Raw genomic sequence first — 27,961 nt, forward strand, 5'->3', positions numbered from 1 at the left:
TACCAATTCCTTAGCTGCACCTTGTGGGTTTCCGCAGAACTAATACATCAAAGTCTTGCCTTTGCTTCGAGTTGTTGACATGTTCGGCTTCGCCCTGCCACCTGCAAGCTGCCTCGTTTGCTCAGATGTAGGACGGCTGCCTCGGAAAGGCGGTGGTCCCGGGTTCAATCCCGGTCCAGTACGCATTCTTCTTCAACTGTGAGGCTTTCCTTTAGAGGAACTCGTACTGGTTTCCTTTATAGCAATTGCTATGATTGGATGGAAGTCTAATATTCCTATACTAAATAGAGGTATTGTGCATTCTCGCGATTTACTGCTCGCTGTCAGTGGTGCATCACTGACAGCGAACCAGTGCCATGTCAGTGGTGCAACTAAATGCATCAAACAAACGAACGTATAATTGTTAACGTACTCAAACTGGAGTTTATTATTAAATTCAATTTTCAATTTGGTTCGAATAAAATGTATATGTACGGTGTATGTTCCTTCGCGAAGAGAAAAGAAAGATGTCAATTTTGTCAGGAACATTGTCTTCACATTGAAAAAAAAATTTTAAATAACGATAATTTTTATTTACAGATGCGGGAATGGTGCGAGCGGTTCTGGGACAACGCATGAACATTACACGTGGAGACTGGGCAACAGCGGCCTCGAGCTAATGTACTGTTAAGTGGCAGCATACACTTGTTCAATATTTGCACAACATATGGTATATCAACAAAAACATTATTCCTTAAATAAATGCACATTCACCTTTTAGTTGTGTTTGTACAAAATATTACGAGATAAATATACTAAAGCAAGAATAAAGGGGAATGTTAAAATTACTTTGTTTTCGTGACTGCGTAGCCGCTCGCCCCATTATTTTTTTACAGTTATGTTCATGATCGGAGCTCATGAAATATTTTCTGATACATTGTAAGCCAATTCAACAGCATTATTCGAGACCTTATCCTATTCATAGTAAGACAGATTTCTAAAGAAAATTCAGCGTGAGAAAGCTGAGCAAGTGAAGTGTATTTTAGTAAAAAAATAGTGAAACATCTGCACAATTCGTAGGTGACAGTCAGAGGAAAAACGCCTTGAAGGATATCGAAAACGTTACCATTAGCTGACTCAGTCCCAGCGGCTTGCTCAACAATCTTGACATTTCCTAACGTTACGAATCTTGCGCATTTCTCAGAGCTATATTGCAGTGTTAAAGCAAAGTCTTCATTCATAGCCTTTCTAGATGAAGTTTATACTCACATAGAAATCGCAACAAATTTGAAGCACTTAGCAGGTTAGCTAGTGCCTATGAATTGCCAAGGCATCTTGCATCGAGGTCCAATAAAAAAAAAATACAGTTCAGAAGTGCCGCTACGTAGCAATTCAGATATCACCTGAAAAGAAATAGGCGTAATTTCAATGTCTTCTGAAACCCGATGTCGTGTTTTTCGAAGGCGGCATTTATATTGACACTTGCAGAAACAGGCAGTGCCTAATCAGACCATCTGAAACCTCTGTAAAGGCCATTACACAAACATTGCTTGTGAAGGATTGTTTAGAACACAAGCGATGTACATTTCGGGCAAAAGGATGTGGGTTGTTGCTGAGTTGCATTGCCAATTTTCCACTGAAGCCACTGAAGGTACATTAGGTGCTTAAACTTGCGCTTTATGTGTTTTTGTCAATGCAACAAAGTGTTCCTGTTCTAGGAGCTATGGAGCTTGCAAACAAGCACGGTGACGTCCAGACAGTTTAGGCGAAGCCATTTTGTGTTGTTCGAGCTTCTGACTGCATTGGCCTACAAATTATAAAATTAGAAGTATTGCACTGCCAAACGAAATGATAGCTACGTTGCGTAACAGTACACTGGTGCAGGCCAAATTACACTTAAAGTGCAATGCTCAAAAAGTGAAAATCGAGAAAATACTATAAATCTGCACACTTTATTCATCCCAAGAAAGTGTACTAATCCAGTCACATTACTGCCGTATTCTAACCAAGAGGCCGATGTGCAAATAGATTATGGTAGCTATTAGCACGTAACGTACAAGTGATGTTATTATTTATGTTCAAATTGAATCGTATATTTGGTAAACTTGACGGATGCATCTGATTGCACCACTCCATTTTTGTATCTGTGTAATGTGCGCAACGTTTATTCTAGTAACGAAAGGCTGGTTTAGCTTTTCTACTATCCGCGCTCTCGTTTTCGGACTTCCTGCAAGGTGAAATACCTTTTATTCTGCTAATCTGCTGGAGTGGTGACTGGCCCACACCTTTCATTATCACAAAATGAAATAAAAGAGCGACTCACTCCAAGGACGTTTCTATTGTTCTTAAAACTCACACGTTTCGAACTCTCTGGGAATGAAGAGATATGTGCAGCAAAGAAAAAGAATTGCTACAAGTCATTTGTGGCAATTTTTTTCTTTGGTGCTAATTATGTTGTTTTTCTTTATGAATTCATTCCTTCTAGCCAATAATTTTGCGTTTACCACTGTCCTTAAGTTCGAAATGAAAAATGAGGTCACCATATTTCAGGAAATTATCGAAATTATTGTTGAAACTTTTATACCCGGAAACGCACGCTTCTTTACGCAGACTATCAGCAAACATGATAGGGACCTAGTCTTACATGTTCTATTTAATGCGTTCCACTTAAAAAGAAGCAGCTGGTATATATTGTTGAGAAATTAGGCGACAGGCTTCCTTTATTTCTGTGACGTTAGTTGAAACAATATCACCACGCATCTAGTTGGCGCCCTAGTATGGTTGTCTTCCATTTCTCCCTCTTGATACCATGTCACATCAGGTTAAATTATTTCTTCATCACGAAGAGCACTGGCTCTGTTCTCACAAAAAGATGCACAAATCAGGAGTACGAATATAAAAGAGTACAAATAAAAACAAACCGAAGGCAAGTTCTGCATGAAAAGATGAATAAACCCCCACCTGTAGTCGTCGGCAAAAAAGAGGACGTAATGATAAATAATTAAAACCAACACCACCATGGCGTTATATAAGGCTTTAGGCAAAAACGGAGATTAATTCCAATTGGAGCTGCAGACGACGAAATTGCAGGAACCTGCAAGGAAGTACAGTCAACCACAAAAGATGACGGACCACGGTATCTCTGAAAACGTTCCATTTCCGAGCAACCTGTAAAAGTAGTAAGTGATTATCACTATATTGTTTACATAGACTGGTAGAGCCTGTAAACGCGAAAACCTGGCTGCGTTGGGAAGCTGCACAGATACTCATCTTTTCCTCAGATGTCGTTTTCCGATAAAATTTTTGGTTGACTGCATGTCCGTATTTTTACACGTCACGTGTCACAAAATCTCGTGTGTTACGAAGCAGTCTAAAGCACCTAATAAACAGTTTCTAGGAGACACCCTTACGTCATAACGGGGGTCGTGAATGCTGGGTATGTGCTTGCTTTGTGAATGATATGTGTTATAGCGTCGTGCACCGGTATATTACTGTTTCCTGACGTTCTTGTTGGCCAGTTGGGGTGCTTCCTCAGCATGCTGCATGCATTATTCGGTGTCTGAGGTGAGCCGACTGGTGCTGGCACAAGAGAGCACGGCTTATAGCATTGCCTGCACTTCCTGACCGTAAGCAAAGTAAGATAGCGCGAAGCGTGTCGTCTCCTGCGTAACCGCGTTATACGCAAAAATCACGTGTGGCAATATCTCACTCTAGGTCTTGAGCTGGATCAAATTCATTTCATTTAACAAATAAATTAAGCTTCTTTTTTGTTCACGCCTAGTTTTGTTCCCTTAGGCGCATTATCACCCGCACGTGCGGGCATTTTGCGTGCAGACCGAAAATGACGCAAGGAAAGAGTTACCTAAACGCATACTCGTGCATGTAAAAGCAAAGTGCGGTGAAGTAATTTATCCAGTGAACCATACTTTACATTTACGCAAGTACGTTTTCTCATATAAGAACAATCAAATTCACTAAGTAAAAAGCAAAGATGCAGTATGTTTTCAATCCACGTATATTATTTCACGTACACCACCATCAATTCACATCACTTTGATCGTGACGTCATTGTACCTCGCAGCTACATGCCAAAGATTGAATGCCCACTGTAGCTAATTTAACGCGCTATGATGGTTTTTGTAACGCAAACCTAATAACAAGCATGTAGTCGTCTTATATGTGCACATTTATCTCTATAGCATCACTAGGCGAGACCACGGAGTACCTCTTTAGCACAATACAATTTACACTGTCCCACCTATCACGGGCAGCCTTTCTTGCGTGTTTTTTTTTTTTTACTTTTCAAAGAATGCACAAACAATGGACAATGAACATATAGGTGCCAACTGCACTGCGGTGTGTGTCGCCGCGCAGTTCGCTCTGCGGGATTTATGTTTGTCGAATACTTTCAGAACACTCTGAAACATCTGTATCGTCTCTTGTACGTGTCGACCTGTGCTGTCATACATCATCAACATGGATGTTTACCCGCAGTGAAGGACAGTGAATGCGAGCATTAGTAGTGAGTAAACCAACTCGAAGCACCAAAATGATCCCAAATGCTATCTCAATTATCTCCATTTCATGGCTGGTTGGACTCACCTCTGCTGTAGGACCAACGTCGCTTCAGGCACATGGTAAACGTCCTGTTCATTCACTTTATATATGCATGACTTTTTTGCCCTATATTTGCGGGTGCTGTTTGATTTTAGAGAGTGCTCGCTGATGTCCATGCAACAAAACAAAATGTTGCTTGTTATATTTTTGGGTCGTTAGCTTACAATCGCACAATGCACCCGACATCGCGCCTTTTTGTTCTGTCCGAAATGGCTAATTGATCACCAACCCAGGGTAACCTAAAGCGGGACACTGGCACGCACACTGGAAAATTTACTCTTAGGTTTGGGCATTTCTTTTCGAGGGAGAAGAAAAGGGTGACGATTCGATGAGTTTACGCTCCAGTGGCACATACAAAGCCCTCGGTAAATAAACGCCACGCAAGAGTTGCCGAAGTCATCTACTCCTATTTACAAAGCAACTGCAGAAGAAAATATTACTACAGACAATCGAAAAGCACCAATACATGGCGGTATCATCGAGGACGAAATGCGTTTTCCAGGGGCTGCATTGTATTACATGGTCAATAGTTTTTTTTTTCCAGAGTAATAAATGTCTTCAGGCGCCTGTTAGTTCACTGCCAAATCGCGTGAAATCGAGCGTGAATGGCTAATCGAAATAATTATAATATGAAGTCTTCAAATTTTTAAACCGAGATGTAAATAATGAAGGTTAAACAGATACGCGCCTGGTTAGAGGCCTTAAACAGGAAAAGTCTCAAGGATGGTGGAGGTGCGGTATTTACTCTAGCGTGCGTACATAGTGTCCGGTACCCGTGTTCTTGTGACCCCGAGCTTTGCATGTTAGCTTGCCTTCACATATGACGCGTGTTGTCATTGGAAATGTACATATTCTATGGGCATACCAAGTAAGGGAGAACCGTTATACTTGTACGTCCAAATATGAAACATTGAAAACTTTTTTTTCGCCTTACAGCTGCTGTTCTATAAACATAGCTATTTATAATTTTTGAGAAATGTCAGAGCCTACAGTCGCTTTGCTTCGATTTTACTGTGCGATGACCAAGGCAATGTTGTTTAAATAGAGCTTGAGATTTGCACACATTTTTATAGTAGTCATTCTGTTCGCAATGCGGTTTGAGAGAGGGCTTACAGAAGATCAATTAGTTATCCACAATGACTATTTGATTGCCTTAACTCATTTGCCTAGGTCAACACATAGCCGATGCTGACCCCTCGAATTTGTTTAGAAAGCTTCACTTTCTCTTTATATGAAGCCCTGCGCACCTGTGGAGTACAATGAGAGAGTGCTAGTTCTGCCGGAACTTCTTCCAGATAGCATTTACAAAAACTGATCGACACATTGTTTAGTAAGTAAGGCCGAGTTATTATGTGGCTCGACGAATGCACGCCATACCACGATATATCTGCAACGTGATTGCTATAGCAACAGCCGCTCCTGGAAACATAAAGAGGTATCACGTATTCGTGCATTCATGAAATCATTCAGGTGTTCTCAGAGGCTGCTCGTATTTAAGGTTGGTTGGCACACTGGCTTTCAAATAGTAGCCTAACTCTGGCCGTGTTCGCAGAGTAAGAGGAGAAGAAAATACCAAAACACCTTCTAACAACTTTTCCAACGAATCCTTGACGCCATGGAGGATCACGTGCGTTGACGATAAGGGTCAGCAGTGCTCATGGGACTATTGTTACATTGAGATTCTATAGACATTTTATTTAAAAGGCACATCGTGCAAGACTTTAAGCTAAGGAGTAAGAATTATTCACCAATGCCACGAGTGCAACTGATTTAAGATTATTGCGAACGTTCTTGTTATTCCGATTGAAATAGTAGTTTCAATGAACTAATACCATATTCTTTCATTCGATAGCAAAACTAATCAGTTTTATGCGACGCTTACAACAAACAACAATCCAGTGCATCACATTGACGATGTAAGTTTTTGCTTACAAGGATACCTGTGGTAAAATCTGGTAAGCTATATAGAAGATACGATCAAAATAGTATATTGTAAAATATCTACGAATCCAGCGCGCTGTGGAACACAGTTTACGGAAACCTTTCGTAGGTATTTTTAAAGAACGCTATTCGTGCTTAGCGATCAGTTAACAATAGCCAGTTGGACTCACTTTCTATAAGAACAACCTCGTGCACATCCTACACATGATAATGAAGGCACGACAACGCGGAGCAGCCACGATGGCGTGAGGATGGCAATACGACGACCTCGAAATAATAGCGATTGAATGGCGACGACGCAACGATGATAGTGCAATGACAACGACGGCATGACGATAGTGGCATAACGACAATGCATTCCTCAAGGTAACATGAATACGTTTGAATGACTCAGGCGGCGGGACGATGAATATATGATGACAATATAATAATGATAACGGCAGGAAACACATAACGACGGTGATTCTGTGACGACTATAGCATGACAACTACGGGATGACGATGCTAGCATGACGATGACAGTACGATGACGACAGGAGTAGTGAGAACGTGAGGCGGGTGCTAGAAAGATGCCGATGGTATCACTATGGCTGCAAGACAAAGACGTTATGACGAAGGGAATCACGTAGCTGTAGTGACGAGGACTGCTTGGCGACAATGGGATCGCGGTGCTCAAATGAATACAATTGAAGGACGACAAAGGCGTAAATATAATGGGATGAGGATGCTCCAATGACGCTTGTGTAATGATCACGGCATATCGAAGATATTATGACGACAATCGTAATCACTACGACAAAATGACGGCAATGGAGCGACCATGGCGGCAGGACGACGAAGGCACGAAGAAAATGAGAGGATGAAAATGGCGTGGCTACCATTGCACGATGATTCTGGTGTGACTACGTTGACATGACGACGGCATGGCGACAATGTAATGCCGTTTCTAAACTGGTGCAGAGGGTATGACATCAGTCACATGACTACTGTTCTTTGATCAAGGTAATCACGAAACATTCATTGATGACGACAGCACGATGACAGTATGATGGCGATGCTAAATAATTTACAGTAATATGAAGAAATTTGTATGTCGTCGCTGTAACCACGACGACCGTGTCATCATCATCATCATCATCAACCTGGTTACGCCCACTGCAGGGCAAAGGCCTCTCCCATACTTCTCCAACAACCGCGGTCATGTACTAATTGTGGCCATGTCGTCCCTGCACATTTCTTAATCTCAACCGCCCACCTAACTTTCTGCCGCCCCCTGCTACGCTTCCCTTCCCTTGGAATCCAGTCCGTATCCCTTAATGACCATCGGTTATCTTCCCTCCTCATTACGTGTCCTGCCCATGCCCATTTCTTTTTCTTGATTTCAACTAAGATATAATTACCTCGCGTTTGTTCCCTCACCCAATCTGCTCTTTTCTTATCCCTTAACGTTACACCTATCATTCTTCTTTCCATAGCTCGTTGCGTCGTCCTCAATTTAAGTAGAACCCTTTTCGTAAGCCTCCAGGTTTCTGCCCCATACGTGAATACTGGTAAGACACAGCTGTTATAAACATTTCTCTTGAGGGATAATCACAACGTGCTGTTCATGATCTGAGAATGCCTGCCAAAAGCACCCCAGCCCATTGTTAGTCTTCTGATTACTTCAGTCTCATAATCCGGATCCGCAGTCACTACCAGTCCTAAGCAGATGTATTCCCTTACCAGCTCAAGTGCCTCACTACCTGTCGTAAACTGCTGTTCTCTTCCGAGACTGTTAAACATTACTTTAGTTTTCTGCAGATTAATTTTTAGACCCACTCTTCGGCTTTGCCTCTCCAGGTCAGTGAGCATGCATTGCAGTTGGTCCCCTGAGTTACTAAGCAAGGCAATATCATCAGCGAAGTGCAAGTTACTAAATTATTCTCCATTAACTCTTATCCCCACTTCTCCCCAATCCAGGTCTCTGAATACCTCCTGTAAACACGCTGTGAATAGCATCGGAGAGATCGTATCTCCCTGCCTGACGAATTTCTTTGCCGGGATTTTGTTGCTTTTATTATGGAGGACTACGGTGGCTGTAGAGCCGCTATAGATATCTTTCAGTATTTTTACATACGGCTCGTCTACACCCTGATACCGCAATACCTCCATGGCTGCTGAGGTTTCGACTGAATCAAACGCTTTCTCGTAATCAATGAAAGCTTTATATAAAGGTTGGTTATATTCCGCACATTTTTCTATCACCTGATTGATAGTGTGAATGTGGCCTATTGTTGAGTAGCTTTTACGGAATCCTGCCTGGTCCTTTGGTTGACGGAAGTCTAAGGTGTTCCTGATTCTATTTGCAATTACCTTAGTAAATACTTTGTAGGCAACGGACAGTATGCTGATCGGTCTATAATTTTTCAAGTCTTTGGAGTCCCCTTTCTTATGGATTAGGATTATGTTAGCGTTTTTCCAAGATTCCGGTACGCTCGAGGTCATGAGGCATAGCGTATACAGGGTGGCCAGTTTCTCTAGAACAATCTGCCCACCATCCTTCCACAAATCTGCTGTTACGTGATCCTCCCCAGCTGCCTTCCCCCTTTGCATAGATCCAAAGGCTTTCTCTACTTCTACCGGCGTTACCTGTGAGATTTCGAATTTCTCTGGACTATTCTCTCTTCCATTATCGTCATGGGTGCCACTGGTACTGTATAAATCTCTATAGAACTCCTGAGCCACTTGAACTATCTCATTCATATTAGTAATGATATTGCCTGCTTTGTCTCTTGAGGCATACTTCGGATTCTTGCCAATTCCTAGTTTCTTCTTCACTGCTTTTAGACTTCCTCCGTTCCTGAGAGCATGTTCAATTCTATCCATATAATACTTCCGTATGTCAGCTGTCTTACGCTTGTTGATTAACTTCGAAAGTTCTGACAGTTCTATTCTAGCTGTAGCGTTAGAGGCTTTCATACATTGGCGTTTCTTGATCAGATCTTTCGTCTCCTGCGATAGCTTACTGTTATCCTGCCTAACGGAGTTACCACCGACTTCTATTGCACACTCCTCAATGATGCCTACAAGATTGTCTTTCATTGCTTCAACACTATGTCCTCGTCCTGAGTTAAAGCCGAATACCTGTTCTGTAGCTTGATCTGGAATTCCTCTATTTTCCCTCTTACCGCTAACTGATTGATCAGCTTCTTATGTACCAGTTTCTTCCGTTCCCTCCGCAGGTCTAGGCTAATTCGAGTTCTTACCATCCTATGGTCACTGCAGCGCACCTTGCTGAGCACGTCTACATCATGTATGATGCCAGGGTTAGCGCAGAGTATGAAGTCTATTTCTAGTCTCGCCGTTCGGGCTCCTCCACGTCCACTTTCGCCTATCCCGCTTGCGGAAGAAGGTATTCATTATCCGCATATTATTCTGTTCTGCAAACTCTACTAATAATTCTCCTCTGCTATTCCTAGAGCCTATGCCATATTCCCCCACTGACTTGTCTCCAGCCTGCTTCTTGCCTACCCTGGCATTGAAGTCGCCCATCAGTATAGTGTATTTTGTTTTGACTTTACCCATCGCCGATTCTACGTCTTCATAAAAGCTTTCGACTTCCTGGTCATCATGACTAGATGTAGGAGCGTAGACCTGTACAACCTTCATTTTGCACCTCTTATCAAGTTTCACAACAAGACCTGCCACCCTCTCGTTATTACTATAGAATTCATGTATGTTACCAGCTATATTCTTATTAATCAGGAATCCGACTTCTCGTTCTCGTCTCTCCGCTAAGCCCCGGTAGCACAGGACGTGCCCGCTTTTTAGCACTGTATATGCTTGTTTTGGCCTCCTAACTTCACTGAGCCCTATTATATCCCATTTACTGCCCTCTATTTCCTCTAATAGCACTGCTAGACTCGCCTCACTAGATAACGTTCTAGCGTTAAACGTTGCCAGGTTCATATTCCAATGGCGGCCTGTCCGGAGCTCCTATATGACGACCGAATTCAAGCGACGATATCGCAACAAAGGAATCACAATAGTTTATTCATTACAAGTGACCACGTTGGAATGACCACCACGGCATGGCTACGATATATTCGCCATGACGTAATGATGAGAACAGAATGACGACGACGGCGTGTGGGCGCTGTTCTGCAACACCAGCTGCCGCTGGCCATCTGCATTCTCACTGCATATATTTGCACTTCGTCCGTTAATGGCCTATTGTCGAATACTGTAGTTGGGGGCCAGCAGGGTGACAGTGCAACGTCGATGATGTCGTGATGGCATTAGTTGCGCTATGACCCAAGCATTTGCAAGAGCCGCCTCAATTTGCATTATATCCAGTGTCTGCACGAAGTTCGGAACCAACCACCAGGATATGACAGCGACTGTGTGAAAATGATGCAATGGAAGATATGAAAATAAGAAAATGCAATGACGACGACGAACTGCTGACGACTGATTGACTATGACGGCTTGAGAATAATGGCACGAATACCATGGTGTGTTGATTTGTGAGCCCAGCCTGCGCTTACGTGCATCGCCTGCCGCTCTATAGCCGATATTTGTTTGCAATAGGCCCAGTACCAGTACCTAAGACAGCAGAGATGATAATAGGGCAACCTGGGCGCGAAGACGTTAGCTTCAGTTTGACCCATGCACAGCAGAAGAGATGCCTTGATTCGCCATAAATCCAGTGTTTGCACTATTTTCTCTACCTGCTAATGGTTCAAGGCTGCAGCTGAAAGCTAACGGAAAGGACAATGGCACGGCAAACGCGGCGTGTTGACGACAACACTTTCAGTATAACGTCTGTATCAGGCAAGAGCTGTTCGATGAAACAGCAGCCAGCTACATCAGTAGTGAAAGCGGATAAGCGAAAGAATGAGGCAGAAGAAATATTCGCTTTAAATGTATTATAACAATGCCTTGGCAACTTTAGAATTACAAGTTAGGTATCGAGACATTAGAAGAGGCAAGTCTTATTTTCGTTCGTACAACGACTCTACGGGTATCCATCCACAGATCCGTGCAAATTATGGATAGACCAGCTCTACCGAGAAGGCGAGTTTATTTCCCTAAATTAAACATGGAAGGATGATTACTTCCTTTGATTTCTTCAGCAAAAAATTCTGCTCTGTAATGCTAAATCTGTTGATTCACCACTGTGCCACGAGAAAAGGTTACGTGATATTGAGGAGACAGGTGGCAGCAACATCCGAACCAATGTGCGATCATCTTTTTAATGTGTTGAGCAGGATTCTAGTAGAAACAATCGTCCATTACTTCTTGCCAAATGTTACTTAGATTTCGCTGAACCACGTGTTGCACTGCCTGGAGAATAGATTGTGCAGCTTGCAGCATATACGTACAGCTGTCAGCGATATAATGCGCTATGTTTGAAAGTAAAATTGCGCAGAAATTCACAAGATACCGCAAAAACAAGCTACTGCACTCACGAGCAATTAGCAGTGATTATTATCCTAGCGTATGCATACCATATTAATCAAATGTGAGCTTTTGGATTTTCCAGGACTACTAAGAAAACACCTAGGATATGTCGTAATATCTTACTTAGCTGCTTAGCTGCTTAGTTGCTTAGCTGACAAAGGGGGTACTGTAGACTTTGTAATCTATCAAAAAACTGAAAATATAACAAAACAAAAGCTGCCACAACTAGAACGACATAAGTTAGATCTTGCTTACACATTATTCTGTAGTGTTGTATTCAAATATTTTCCCACAATTTTATGTCAATCGTTAGTTTTCAGATTTTAGTCTGTTAGAAAAGCAACAAACTTCTGCCAGTTAATGCACCTCTGTTCGGCGTAATAAAAAATGTATACCACAGAATACAGCACATTTAATATTGGCTGGCGGAAATCTCTCAACAGGCAAACTTCAAATAGAAATGCTCACGGTATCTATAGGGTTCCCTGATTGCTTTCCTTTACTTCACAATTGGGAATATGCTACTGACTATCTGCCTACTCTTCGTCTATGCTCCAAGATAACTATGCCCAATGTAAGAAAAAAGGTAGAGAATTTTTTATTCTATTTAAATATCTGCCGTTTTTCTTGGTACATACAGCTGTCATCATCATTCTTATTTTCGCAATGGCATTGGCGCACCTGACTGAAGGAAGGCTCGTGTACACGACTTTATGGTGGTTTGGGATAACAGCTTAAACGTTAACTTCCGGGCAGGCGCTGTCATTGAAGCTGTGTTTGCATACAATAGAAAGTGAAATTTGGTTCAATATCGCCAGATTTCGGCTAAAGGTACCCTAAAATAAAGCATGTTCACTCTGCTTCTATAAACATTTCGGCCATCAGCGCTCCAGGATTGGTCAAAACCTTTCAGGAGACGACAGCTTTGCCTGTCTGCCACAGGAACTGCCGATAACAGCAAGATTTTTCCATCTCAAAATTACACGTATACATTGGTTCTGCATGATTAGGCGGAACTAAAAAAAAATACTATTTCCGATTTTACGCCCTTGTGGTCGTCAATACTTAGCTATTGGTCTACACGTCTGCACTTTGCCTGCTTGTCATACGACTTCACAAGATCACTAAAACTCAAACGTCAGTATAGCGTCTTAACCTTAAATATGCACTATATTGCCCAACAAAACTGAATGGTTTCAGATTTTCAGCCAAAGGCTGCTCAGTTACAAAAACAATAAAAGATGGCTGCCTATCGATCGGTTTTGCAACGGCTAATGCGAGATACTGGTGGGTATGCAATCTTTTGCCAACGGTGTCATCCTGCCAAATCCCATTCCATTAGAATCCAGCTTGGCGGGATTTCGTTCATCAAGTTGCATGCTATCGCCAAGCGGCCACCGAAAGCTATGCAAGCTGAAACAGGCCGATCGCAGACGCCAGCACCACTCTCATCACAGTGCCGACGTTACGTAGCACTGCTTGCACCACTTGGAGACGCCGTTAAAGCCCCCCCCCCCCCCCCTTCTATTGCATGATGATGGACTTTCACTGCATTGGCTCGGCCCTACTATAGCCTTCTCCATTTCTGTGCGCTCCACGCCTCTTGCAGCCGGCCATATGAAGAAAACCTGTCGTTACAGCCAATGTATGTGCCTTGAAACCAAACAAGTGGGATATCCTATAACGAAGAGATCGTTTGACTGGGCTGTTGCAGAAATGTACGAGTCCTCTCCTACGCTAGCGTTGGCACCTACGCAGATTTCACGCTAGGAGACTGGAATGATTTCTCAATGCGATTGGTTTACGTTATATAGCACTACATGTCTTACTTTCCAAGAATAGCGCCTTTGGTCGCATTTCGCTTTTCATATGACCACGTATCTCTCGTGCGAAATTTAACGGTGTAATTTCCCACCATATCGCAGAACAGTAAAATTCAATAAAGACACTGCAGATTCTGGAAGTGCCGTATCCTAGATTAAGATGCATGCATAAAAGTCACAATGTCATGATAAGCTCAACGTAGCAAAAACACTTCATTCAGATCTGCGTAAAAAACATTCGCTAACGACCAAAAGCTATCGCTTTTACTACACTTAAAAAACATAGCACCCCCAGTGGGTATCTTCTGCCTAGTCAGAGGGAGAACATACGTGAATAACCTAGGGTAGCTATAGGAAGTAAGGCGTTTAAAGTTTATCGGCCGTGTGAGTTGCTGTAACATTCGCTTGCTAAATAAAGTAACAAGCATGGTATCCCGCACGCACGGACAAACATGAACAGTTCTCGCTGCATGATGGAAACGCTCGTTTGACAAAGCTGGCTTGCTCAAAAGTGATAGCAAGCGGGTAGCCAATGGTTCACGCTACTTCGCTTCATGTCAGCTGCTAAGCTTGACATTCGCGAATCACAAGACTATACGTGCAAGGGCAGACATTGCTCACGAAGCCCCCATCCATCTTGGCTCGACCAGTTTTTTAACTCTCCGCAGGTCGCTCCCAAGATAGGGCATACTGACCGCGTGACCCTGTGTAGGGTAACAAACCGGACAGGCGTCTAGTTGACCTCCCCACCTTTCCTTCCTTCCTTTTCATCCTCCTCCTCCTGATTGCGTATGCCCTTAGCCACGACCTCTATTATAGCCATGGCCGAGCTAGACTTGAACATGTGTGCCCGGGTGGCTGTTCTCCCCTCCCCCTTTGTACGCGCTTTATCACGTGACGTTTAATATTGCTTGGACGGGAAGACGAGGCGCATCAAGGCACAACCTTCTAGGGTCAGGCTCGCACACTTTTCCTTGCACTCACAGCACACGGGGCACGGGCCCGGGTATTATCGCACATTCGCCGTCGCCTGAACCCCAATGGCTACGAAGATGATGTTTTCAGTGTCCACGTAACTTGCTTGGAGTGTCCACGTAATTGCTACCGCGACAATAGGTAGACTCTAAAAACGATGGTAAATACGTGGAATAAGTTTTCGGAGAAGCGACCATCATATGGATCAGTTGGCGAGCAGTTTTTGAGCGATGACGCACACAATGCATGCGTTCGTTTAACGCAGGTGCATGTTTCGAGTGGGCAGCTGTGCGTTGTGTTGTGTGCACGGCAGCCGTAACCGTCCATACGACGTTCTTGTGGCAAGCCGCAGGTACCGCATTGTTCTTTATACGTGCTGCATGGATATGTGCTTGGCCGAAAAGAAAGGACGTGCTGACCATCGTCGCCTAGGTGGTGACCTAGTATTCGTGGGATCAATGTGTCCACTCTAAAGAAACTGAGGTTTCTTGAACACGTTGAGAAAACAAGAGAAAAAGTAACAAAACTATTGTAGTTCGATTTTTCTGCGAACTACAATACTGTTGCAACTGCACAAGCAAGCTGTGCAAATATTTCGAATATAAAATCGTTCACTGACATTGGCAATTAAGCAGCTTTCTGCACAATTTTACAAGAAGAGCACAACAAATTTCAACAACGCTTCTTTCAGCTATACGTATAGCCTTCATACCCTATTTATGCGCATAATACATGCATAGGACATGCGTAGGACATGACGTTGGCCGGCGAAAAACTGCGAAAAGTGGCGCACTTTTTTTTTGCCTTTCGCGGACTCTTTTCTAGTTTGGAAAGAACTTCTTGTGGCACGTACAGAGCAACAGGAAGACGGATGGGGGGCTTGTCATGATAGCCTACAATTTTCTCTTTGACATGGTATTTTTGTAATGTCTCTGATGGGAAAACCAAGATTAAGTATGCTCTCTGGAAACAAACACACATACCTACATGGCACTCGCAATTTTTTTTAAATCTTACGTTGGCCGCCCTGTGAAATTGGATTCATTGTATAGGATGAACAAAAATAAGTATTTTGTATTTTGGTTGTTCCGATCTATATATGCATTGCTCAAAACCGCTATCATCGAGCAATAACCCCTTGAACGCTAACTGCCATCGTACGTTATTTGCACCACATAACTCACTAACCAAGCCCGCAACTTCCGTATTCTAAGAACGTATCTCAAGGAAATTGTACACGACAACCAGCATCTAAAGGTACGCGCGCTGATGAGATACAATTGAATGATTGATGGAGAGGGTAACAGCGAATGACTTGGCATTATAGTCCACGTTTGTGATATCATAATATATCAAAGAAGAGAAATAAGAATGGTATAGGGACGTCCACTTGTACAGAAACATGGAAAGGTAGGCTCTAGTCAGCGCCATGGCACGAACGAAATGGAAAGTGGAATTTCATGGCCCTGTCAATGACGAAATTACTATGCATCCCTGCATTTTTACTTCAGCAGGTGTCACTTTGTTTGACATGATGAGAAAAAAAAAATTCTGCAACTGATAGGTTAGAAAAGTAAGTGACAATTTTTCGCTAAAACTACTCTATCAGACTTTTTTCACTACTGTATGTCTACTGAGGTGCGCTAGCATACGAGCGAACAAAGAACAAGGGATTTCCTCGGAAACGCTAAAGAAAGCTATGGCTCTAAATTGTGTCAGAGCGTAGCGTACTTGTATATGATGCGCACACATTACAAGTGGAATCCCCAATTTAGTAAGCATATATTGTTCACATGCAAATACGTCCACAATGACAAACAAAGAGAAAACATTCATAGCGAGGAACGCGAGCACTAGAAATTAGTCGTTCACGTAAGAATAGTAGACGGCTAATTTATGATTGTTCCTTACAAACATCACCATCAACACATGAGCATATTAGCGTTAGAAAGCGTGTACTTAATGAAACCTAAAATATTATCCCCGCAATGCACGCAATGGTTGCTGGAGACTTACATCACCTTGTCGACTGCGCTATTGTAACGACTAAAAGAACACAAAATCCACTTCCTCGAGGTGTACTGCTTACTTGTTCACCTCCTTCAATGTAGTTCACCCTACGTTCTTCCTAGAAGTTCTCTGTGATTCATTTTTATATCATGTACGTTTGCTTCCCAAATTAGCTTTACACAGACTAATTTTACTTCTTCCTACTACATAATATGCATTATTATTTCACATTTTTTACCCTGATTTAAGTGACAAAATACCACCATATTTATATTTCAAGAACTGTTAGACAATTTCTTCCAATGGTACAGTCGCTACGTATTTTTTTTTACTAGATACGATGCACATTCGCAGTAAGTATGCATGATTTACATTTTTAATGATTCTGTTAGGCCTGAACAACTTGTGCAATATACCACGGACAAATTTCTTGTTAGAAGAAAAGTTAGAACTTGATGTGCTTTCAGTGGTCAATATTATGAAAGCAGTTTGCCAAGCGCTCTGTCCGGTTGCCTCCAAGAACCGTTGCATCAGTTTTGTTGGATTCTGGAGCTCTGATATGTGAGACCATGGTACCAAGATATATAAAAACGCCAACTATCATCCTCTTAGCTAAATTGAACTGGCCCACATAGGAAGTTTTCTTTTTCTCTTCCGATAATAGCGGCAGCATAGAGGATTTTCTAGTTTCTGCGGAAACATATGTATTCCTATCTGTGCTGTTGGTCAGTGTCCGTTGGTACATGAAGCTCTTCAGTGCATTTGCAGAGAAGCGTGAAGGTCACGCAAACAATTTTGAATAAAATAATGTGTGCGACTCTTTCAGTTATTCTATCACTTGTATATACATAAGTAAATTGCCATGTTTTCCTGTCATCATACAACTGTTTCCTTTGCCAAGGCTTGCTTTCTGGTTATATATTTTGCACGACCGTTCACCTTTGGATTAACGTGTGATCAATTAAGCTAGCTTCCTCCCTTGATATGTAGCTACGGGTTGTCGTATCTTGTAGTTGTTTACAACTTTAGGAAAAGTTCCGTCAGTATGAAATACGTGGGATGTAGTGGTTTACAAGAGGTAACAAAGCGCCAATTACTTTCGGTATTCATTTTTTCTCTGCAGATCCCATATGCGACATCCGGTTTGCCGTTTCTCAACCTAAAAACTGCAGACCATTAAGATATTTCTATAACAAGGAAACAGGTCTCTGTGGCAGCACCTGTAGCACTAATGCTCCATTCAGTACAAGAGGGGAATGCGAAATGTCATGTAGAAGTGGTAAGTAGGTTTGGGCTTTGCCAAGTACTGTAAAATTTCTGACAATTCTAGGTTTCACCAATACACATTTATTATTCGTTCTTGTTTTGAGGATAATTAATAATTCACTGTCTGTTTATTAGTTGCATGATTGTTTGTCCATTTCGAATAGCCTTAGCGAAGTACCAATGCAGAGTGGAGTGATAAGCAAAAATACACAACCAGAAAAAGAACATTCACTGGTAATTACGATACTCCACAATATGAAATTTAAGCGCACCTGTATATGTGTTTTCATTTCGCTATATATTGAGTACCCCGGACAATCTGTCACGTGCGGCACGTTGCAAACAGAGTGAAATGTGGCGCGACTGCCTTGCTAATCTGGAGATCGCGAGAGGCGGCGTTTGGGTGACGTGTGGGCGTCATTCACAGCCGCCGCCGCCGAGAGACCTCAGCTCATGCAACGGTTTGTTCCCATACAGATGACGCGCGCTACTCTGGCGCCATCCCGTAGCCATCGTCGCCACAAATCCAGTCTTGTGCGGCACTGCGCTTTCTTTCCTCACGCTTTCCCCGTACCCTCCTCATCCGCTTTCCTCCTCGCGCTCTCTTCGCTCTCGCCGTCTTTCATCTCGAGCTGCGATCCGCGTTCGCTTTCACCCTTGGCTGTGCTCGTTCACTCGATGACGACGGACAACGCCAACGCCAACGATCACTGCAGGAATGGGCGCCTAAGAGCTGTTCCCCCCGAAAAAAGCGTATAGACATTATAAAAAATACACCAGGCCGATAAATAACTGTACAGAAGCGCTGACAGCATTGGCGAAAAGAGTGAACATGGCATCGCTTAGCCTACAGCGCTGGTCATTACGAAAACTGCAGGACAAATTGCTGCCATCGTTGTGGAGTCTTAGTGAAAAAGTAGCCTATCCGCTGAATTGTATGTTCTTCCGAGCTTTCAACGCTCTCTGTGCAAATTAGGGGGTGAAGCTGATGGCCGTATTAAGTGCAGCCCCATACTGTCGAGTTCGAACTAAATGATTTTTACAATCCATTTCAAGGCATTTTTCATAACCAGTGCTTTTCATTGCGTTCGGATGAGCAAGAAGTTGAATTAGCTTAAGTCAAAATAACGCGACTCGCCTTTACCAGAAAAAGAAAATTTAGCAGTGACTCCTAAGACGGCCTGCGTGTGGGAATTCGAAAGTATTATATCGATTTGGTAAAATGTTTTAATTTTGCACACTCATGACGTGGTGTCACTTCCTCCCCATTGGCTGTGTCGTTACGTGCCCAGTTACGCATGCAGTAGGCCAGACCTTTAGTCAGCCGGATGGCTGCGAGGTGACGAGTGCGATGACGCACAACGCACAGACTAGGCACACTTTTATTCAGCCTGAACCTTGGAGCCCCCGTGGCGTCGGAAAGCGTGCTCGTCTCACAGCCTGGAGCATCTGGATTCGATTTCTACCCAGACCGAAGTGTACGCAATCTTATTTTCTAAACCATTAGTTTACTTTTACTACAGTAAACTCACTGAGAAATTTAACATCACTCAGAGCATTTTTTTACGTATCTCTACTCATTGCGCCCTCCACGATTCTTTGGTACCATTGCTCAATCACGCTGCCGACAACGACACCGGATATTCCCGTAATGGGGCGTATAATGCTTTCGTAATAATAGAAAACTTGTCCACCCCGCTTTTCAATATTGCACTAATCAAATCATCCAAGTGGATTACTCATAGTCGCCTACACTATTTTCACTTGAAATCAACTTCCATAAGTGAATATTTATCAAAATTTAGTAATTGGTCTTTTTAATTGCTTGAGTATACGTATTAAAATTTGCGAACTGACGCCAGTCAATTTCTGAAACGCATTTACTTGGAATAAACATTAAAAATAGTCCCAGTTTTCGAACAAGCGCTGTGAAACTTGGGTTAACCATGCGCTATTGTTCAGCTCACGTTTTCAGAACAACCAATTTTATGAACTCAAGACTAACTGGAACAATGTCGTATTGTTGATGCACTTTGCGTAGGCATACCTTGACCTGGAGAGGCAGAGAATAAGGGTGGGTTTAAAACTAATCTGCAGAAAACTAAAGCAATGTTTAACAGTCTCGGAAGTCAACAGCAGTTTACGATAGGTAGCGAAGTGGTAAGGGAATACATGTAGTTAGGGCAGGTAGTGACCGCGGATCCGGATCATGGCACTGCAATAATCAGAAGAATAAGAATGCCGTTCCACTTCCGTTCCAAGCCGTTCTACTTCGCAATAAGCTCGGGATGCTTAATCATGGCATACTTTATATGTATATATAACGTACTAGATTTTGTACCAGCCGCCATCTATAGACTTTGTTTATAGACTTTGTTAGACTTTGTCTTGCAACTTTTTTTAGTTTTTCGTTTAGTGTATTGTGTGGTGTTAAGCGAAATTATCATGTGCTGTAAGTAATAATGCTGAAAGCCCGAATGCATGCCATGGCTAACGTGTTTAGTGCGCGGTGCTATTTATGTGTCGTTCTTTTCGTGATTTTTTGGCGCTCTGGGATAAATAGATATGTGCATTTGCAATGAAGACCACAATTGCCTTATTATAAATTTGCCTGCATGCCGGCGTTTCCGCACGGCTTGCGCTTGTGCAGCATCTGTTTTCCGTGCCGCATGGTTTCCGTGATGATGCGCTCGGAGGTCATGAGTGGTCAAGCGTGGAAAAACTGATATGTAGGTATTCGTGCCGAAAATTAATCGAATACGCCTAAGAAGTGACTTCACAAAAAGACAAAGCTTTTTGGCTACGTTGGGGATACTCAATAGTTTCGCTTTTGGCTATATTTGGGCTATTGCGGAGGCCCGTTTGGCTACCTGTAGTTGGAGCGATCTGGAAAGCCTGGATACAACGGGGGTTAGGCGAGGGAAGATGGGCGTTCTTCTCCTGCGGCTGCCAGGGTGTCTGGGTGTCCTCCTCACCCACCGCTCCGTACAGAGTGGAGAAACTGCGGCGTCTACTGCAGAGCTGGCCACGCGAATCGCAGACCTCGTAGTAGACGCCTTTGGCTGACACCATAGGGACGCGTTGGCGGCGCTCGTGCGTGTGCAAAAGCAATCTGCGACGTCGCCAAAGTGCGCGCCCACCCAGGTCTCGTCTTCGAAGCGATCTGCGATGTTTGCATGGTGCGCGTAGTGCCGGTAGCCTCCTATGCGCTGTGACTTGGACGGTTCTTTCACGTTGAAGCGACAGACGCACGGTGCTCAATTGGCTCATGGCACCTGGCGCGATTCGTAACTCCAGCGTTTTCACAGACAGTTTCCGCTGTCACCGAGCGAGATGTGTTCATGTTTACCTGTGCGCGCGTGACACCATGCTGGTTAATTTAGTTAAAACACGTTGACGGTCTAGTTGGTTTGCATCCCTAATATAATGGGTAAGCGCGACTGAAGAAGCACGTAGAAAGAAGCAAACACGCAAAGACAGTGCTGTCTCTGTGTGTCCGTTTCATTCTACGTCTCTCTGAGTCAAGCTTACATTCTATCATTGGTAGTTCAGCTAGTAAGCGAGTGTGTGTAAGTTTACACGGCCGATAAAACTACTATCCTTACTTCCTACAGCTATCTACTAATTTCCATTCGCAATCGGTGCTGCGCCTTTTGGGCGGAACAACGAATTTTTTTTACTACCAAAATAGTAATCATGGGCAAAGAGAAAGCACAGAATAGTTCACAGATGATATTATGTTTACCCAATACGTAGAGCGAACGACCGCTGCGCGCAGTCGCGGCGACCGAATCCCTCTGAACCGGCTTCTTGCGTGAAAGGTCGGCACTCGCTGAGAGCAAACTAAGTGAAATATTTTCTTATAGTGGGCGGTCTGTATGACAAAATGGAGCATAACAGAATGAAGCCTCAATGCAGCGATTGCACGGGTTCGCGGTGACCAACTGCCCGTATGCATGCATATCCGGGCACAGCACTTCGTTTTCGCTGCGAGCGCGTTTTCGCCCCACGCCTTGAGCTTTAGGCCGAAAAATATGAGCATATGACAGTACACATTAATTGTTGTTGCCTAGACACTATCAGAGTACATAGCTAGGAATTCGCTTTCGCCTAATTTAACACTGGTTACGCAGTGGCAGCACTAGTTTGTGCTCCACCACTGCAGCGGATGCGCTTCAACAACGCTGTCTATGGTTGGAAAAGGCGCCCGCAGAGACCGCGCATACCGGTGCGGTCTGTTTCTTTGACCACATGACCTTTTATCCCATCTCAATCGAAGGTTCGCTAATCTGAGCGCATGACAGAACTCGCCGAAATCCCTGCACCGCTGGCTGCGGGTGAGTGGCGTCAGCGCCTTGGTAGATGACGGGGAAGTGTGGGAACGCAGGCATGATGAGTGGCATCAGAGCCAGCTGGGGAAGAAAACGACAATGAGTGCGCGAGCAGGGGCACGCACGCGTCTCTGTGACCACGTGACTTTTAGTGCCGCCTTCGGTCACGTCGCTGTATTTTCCACTTCATGAGCCATATATGCGTCCGCATCAATACAAAACGGCTATATTAAAATCTCGATTCTATTTCATAGCAACTAACCGCCTGGTCAGCTCCCCAAGCGCGGCAATCTTTATTCCATCGGCAACGCGGCATGATACATACACCATAATCCATCAGCGCTGTATTTACTTCTTGCATTTTACACAATGGTAGAGAACATCTTCAATAACGTTATCTAACATGTTTGGATAACACACGCAATTAGGTGTTTTCCCGGATGGTAATGCCCTATGTAGTAACACACATGGTGACCGATTCGCTGTAATAGGTTACATCTGTTATATTATTCTTTACAAGTTTTTGTTTTTACTCAAATTATAGTGGTCGTCTGCTTCATCCGAATGCGGCCTCAGCCCTGTGACGGAAGCTTTAGCGTAAAGGTGTTCCGTTTCAACGCACACACAGGAAAGTGCTATGCAAGGAAGGGTTGCACATACAGAGGAAACAACTTTCCAACTTTGAAAGAGTGCATGAGCACTTGTAGCGCAGGTAAGTGTATGGCTGGAATCTCCGACTATCCTGAATCCTAAGATCAGTAGTTATATGGACAATTTCGTTAATGGTTTGGAACAAGTTTCGTAACAAAGTATGTTTAACATGTGGTGTACACTAATTATTTCCAAAACATTTGCATGCCATATTTGAATGTTGGCCTAATGCGTCCGATAATATGCTAAAATGTTTTCCGGGTTTTTTTGTTTTATTACTTTTTACTTGTAATTTTTTTTACAGCGAAGCTGCTAACCTCTCGGTGGTCACCATTTTTCGTGTCCGTTTGCGGACCTAAATTATCGCCATCAGCAATAGCTCACACCCCCTTAAGGTGAAGGTATCACAGCCGCCATATTGCGTTTAGTTCAGATTCTCCCACGAGGTGAAGCCACTGAGTCATGTTTTGAAACAGGGAAAAAATGGGCTCTTCGCCGCTGTAGCATTCTCCGGTCTCTCCCTCTTGCGACGCGGCGACAGGTGATTGGCTGTATTTGAGGAAAACACCCCCTCCGCCCCCTTCAGGACGAGTTGCCCCTGGCACCATTGTTCTTTTTTTGTTGTTGCTGCGCGTGGCGGCCTTCTCCCCGCTGATACTTTCAAAAATGGCTTGGTCGGACCTTTCTCTATATAAAATGCCTAATGCTTATGATAGTTGCTATACGCGTGGTAAATGGTTCGTAACTGCCGCTTTTGACGTGGCTGCCATGCAAGTGCGGGCCGTTGATTCCAGAACCACCTTGGTAAATGGCCTGCAGACTGCAGGGCTCACCACCTCGGTGGAACGCAACACTTGCAATAATGATGACATACTGAGAATGAAACGGAGGGAACCTTGAGTGACGTTGACAGTCAACTAGTTTTATTTTTTTCCCTTGCTAGTCTCTACTTTTTTGGCATTCTATAAAGTACGGGCAAGCTAAAGGAAGGTTCTAGGCTTGAAATTGTAAATGTAGTTTTGTGCCTACATGTAGCTGTGCGGCGAGGCGCGATTGCTTCAAGAAGTCGCAGTGCTTTGTAAGCTGCCACGTGCATGTGCATACAAATTAGAGTTGTACGCACAGCTGAAACCAGTTTTGTTTCGACCGCATGTGCCGCGTGACCTTATGCCGATTTCGCTGAGTCCAGAAGCCTCCCAGCAAGCTCCGCTCGAATACCTGGGTCCTAACAATAGGCTGCGCCCCTTTTGTGCGCCTTGAAGTGCGCAAAAAAGGGTGGTCTTTATAAACATGCGCGATGAAAAAGCTTTGGGTCTGGCAAACTAAGGGATTTTTCTCACGCATCCCAAGACAGCGGTCGTTTGTGCGAGAGGCACCACTTTTTTCTTCAGTGCGGTTTGCAAACTGCGTTAACATGAATGGTGATTTGGGCATTGGACATGTTTTGGTACAAGAGTACCTGATCCTGCAATCACCGAAGCTAAGCAGCGTTGACATGAGCTAGTACATGAGAGGGTGACCACATCCAGGAACGCCGACTGATCATAGCTCTGCCTGCCGCGCAATAGTTTAAACGTTCACCTTGTGCTACACAGTTACGGTAGCGGCGGCGAGGAGGGCTCCTTGCCCCCCATTAACAACAATTGCTCTTCAATAAAAATGTATAAGAAAGTTGAAGGAAGGTGAGCAGATGGCACCCACACATATGTCGAGGTAAGCTGACGCAGCTGGAAAGCGCCCCTACTCTGTCGATGGTCTAGTTCTCGTTTGAGCGGGACGTTACCTTCTACCCCTTTCGAATGACGTCGCGCTTCCTAATGTCCCACGAGACGGTCCAATAGTTTTTTTGCACTCGTCGCCACGTCGAAGCATGCGGACAAATCTCTTGCAATGCTTGTCATCGGTATTTGCAATGATCGGGATCTAGATTACAGATGTCCCAAATAGCCGATAGTTTGTCTGTACGGCCCACTGACGAACCGCAGACGGCAGCACTTCCGGGCATAAAGTCATGTGATAAGACAGCGATTACCTCATGCCTCTTTACCTCATGAAGCAATGTTGTGGAATTATTTCCCATCCCTTCGTTCATGCGCGTGTGAGCTTTTAGCTCACTATTGGTGTGGGATGGTTTTTGAGAGAAACTTGAGAAGGATACTATTTATATCGTTTATAACACTCAAACCTGGAGAAAGAATCCATCCGCGTTTTGCCCGCTTGGTAATGTTTAGTGGCGCCACATTTAATAGATGTTAGAACTGACGTGAAACAGTTTGATATTTTTTTGCACAGATCATCCCACCAGTAAAAAAACGCCTGATTTATTATTGATTTGAAATCTTTTGTTTCAAGCACTGCTTGGTAGACTCGTGAGTGCTAGTATATATGTGAAAACACCCCTACACATAGATTTAGGTGCGCGGTAAAGAACCCCAGGTAGTCAAAATTTCAAGAGTCCTCCACTACGGCATTCTTCATAAAGAGAAAGTTGTTTAGGCACGTAAAACTCCGTATTTTTCATCGTTAAATAAGTACTAGTAATCACAAAACATCGCATGGCTCTACTACTGCGCAACTGTCGTTGTGAAAAAGCGTGTAAATGACAAAAAAGTCAATTTGCATGGACCGGGCCAGCAGAAAATTTAGCTAAATTCATTTGCCCCATGTACATTCCTTAATCAACATAAGAAAATTTTCTCTTGAAAGACTTTCAAAGAAGGGCTTGCTGCTTGATTATTGAAAATTGAATAGCTGCAGCTTTAATAGTTTTGCCTCTTCGGTAATGGGCGACCAAGTATAGGCATAAATTGTCAATCTGCACTAATAATAACTCATGAAGTGTTAATCAGAACACAAAAGATCTTCGCATGACTGATGAGCGCATGCATTGTAGCCTATAAAACTACAAAATATTGTTGTTTCGCACTGAAAAGAAAAATAAAATTAATTTTAATTCATAAACTTTTATTGTTTTCTCCAAATTTATTAGGGCCTATGCCAATTTCTAATTGTCTTACACGCATAACATCTTCATACAAACCTTGTTTAATATTTCATTTAAAGGCATAGCAAACTTAATTTTGTTATGTTGAATAGTTTTGGCGGAAACGCAGTACAACGGAGGCTAGTACAGCAAGAACGCCGTTTTTTCCTCACACTCTTTTGATTAGCATAAGGTAACGCTTCAGTGAAGGCGAATATAGTAGGCTTCATTGTAAAGCAAAGAAAGTAAGCCGTCCAATGAGCGCCGAATGCACATTGCGTCCGCAAACATTGAATAAAATGCGGTGCGCGTACCACCGGAATGCGACCTCTGCCTTAAGAAAGCGAAAACGCAATGGCTTATCTCCCTCGCAATGCAGAGGCTACAAGACATCCGCAAATGGAAACAAACAGCGCATGCATTCATTGGAATCAGACAAAGCACACAACAGCATACGTGTCAAAAAAGGACAAGCTAAAATCAAGCATCTGTCATCTTCAGCAATAGCTCGTACCGCCGTGAGCAAGCAAATATGCAACTGCTCGTACCCGCGTAAACAAGCAAAAAATACAGAGGCTCGCTCCCCCCCTGCCCCAGGGCAGAGAATACAAGCGCCCAGCAAAGTGAAGCGAACAGTGCATATTGAAATCCCCGATAGAACGGACACAACGGCACACGTTTCAATTAAAAACAAGCTCAAAACAAGCATCCGAACCATCAAAAACCCATGGCCTACCTCCCTCAGAAGTTCTAGTGATGGTTTTACAACAGCATCGCTGAGACATCTACTTTCACAGGGCCGGGATGGCAAATCACGTGCTTCCTTTGACAATAGGCTCTGTAACTTGAAATTAGCTAATTCTAGCTTAGCTTAACTTAGCTAATTAGAAATTAGCTAAGATTTCTTTATGTTTACAACACAATTCCCCAGCGTAAACCCTATATAAGTAACGGGGATCTGCCAATATATACCTACGTGTATCGCTGTCTTGAAGATAATGATACATTTCATTCTTCTGATGAAATATCGCTTTTTAAAACAGCATAGATATATTTCCCTAATAAATGTGGTGTAACAACTTACACAGCTATAAGGACAGTGTGCATTGGCTAGAGATATGGCGTAAAGCTTTCTATCGCCAGTGGCTACTAGATTTCTGAGGAAATGTAGTAGCCATTCGCATCTTAGGATCACATCGGTTTCCGTCATTAATAGTACGTTTTGCAGCGAATGCTATATGACCACTCAGAAATATCAGAACGGACTAAAACAAAACTTTGTTACTCTCTACGGCAATACGGGTCTCGGGAAATAGATAACTTAAAGACTTTGAAAAAATTGCAGAAAGCCATTCTAATATTGACCTGTGATGTATTTGAAGGATACTTACATTTTCACAATGGTACCTATTGAAAGGGAGAGCCAAACGCAAGAACATAGGTGGGTTCCGAGTAGAGATTTCTATGGGCCCCAAAAGGAATCGCAGACTTTTCACGGTTGACAGTTCGAAATTGTAAGTTCAGTAGGTGGTTACAATACTCCTGTAAAAAAACATGCGGAGCTGAATTGCACTCTTAGTGCGATGACCATATTACTGTTGTACTGTTCCAAGGTTAAGAAGATCTTTATATATATATATATATATATATATATATATATATATATATATATATATATATATATATATATATATATATATATATATATATACATATATATATATATATATTTATATATATATGTATATATATATATATATGAGAAATATCTGTCCAAATAAAACAGGATAGTGAAAATATGTCAGAAATGTTTTTTTTTAGAAGTAAAACCTGGAACCAACAAAACTTTTCAGAATGGAATTGAAATAGAATACCTCCTTCTCGTGAGGTACCCGCCAGGGTTGCTCAGTGGCTATGGTGTTGGGCTGCTGGGCACGAGGTCG

The 27,961-nt window shown here is 43.1% G+C and overlaps 2 protein-coding genes and 1 long non-coding RNA gene across 4 annotated transcripts in view; 2 read left to right on the top strand and 1 right to left on the bottom strand.

The window, feature by feature from the left end:
- Positions 1-827, top strand: part of LOC126543401 (uncharacterized) — a 29,139-nt gene extending 28,312 nt beyond the window's left edge. Inside the window, exon 8 of the mRNA XM_055062283.2 lies at positions 580-827. The gene's annotated coding sequence lies outside the window, so the exon portion shown is untranslated. The remainder of the gene's footprint in view (positions 1-579) is intronic.
- The window catches only part of LOC129380638 (uncharacterized), a 251,218-nt gene that overhangs the window by 162,088 nt on the left and 61,169 nt on the right, over positions 1-27,961 (bottom strand). The gene's annotated exons all lie outside the window — the stretch shown is intronic.
- The window catches only part of LOC126543116 (uncharacterized), a 48,595-nt gene continuing 24,043 nt past the window's right edge, over positions 3,410-27,961 (top strand). For both annotated transcript variants that reach the window (XM_050190262.3, XM_055062281.2), the window contains exons 1-3: positions 3,410-4,616; positions 17,911-18,066; positions 22,929-23,096. In XM_050190262.3, the coding sequence (XP_050046219.3) occupies positions 4,487-4,616; positions 17,911-18,066; positions 22,929-23,096 (454 nt within the window). In that variant the 5' untranslated portion in view covers positions 3,410-4,486. The remainder of the gene's footprint in view (positions 4,617-17,910; positions 18,067-22,928; positions 23,097-27,961) is intronic.

This window comes from Dermacentor andersoni, chromosome 10 (genome assembly GCF_023375885.2).
Source record: "Dermacentor andersoni chromosome 10, qqDerAnde1_hic_scaffold, whole genome shotgun sequence".
NCBI lineage: Eukaryota > Metazoa > Arthropoda > Arachnida > Ixodida > Ixodidae > Dermacentor > Dermacentor andersoni.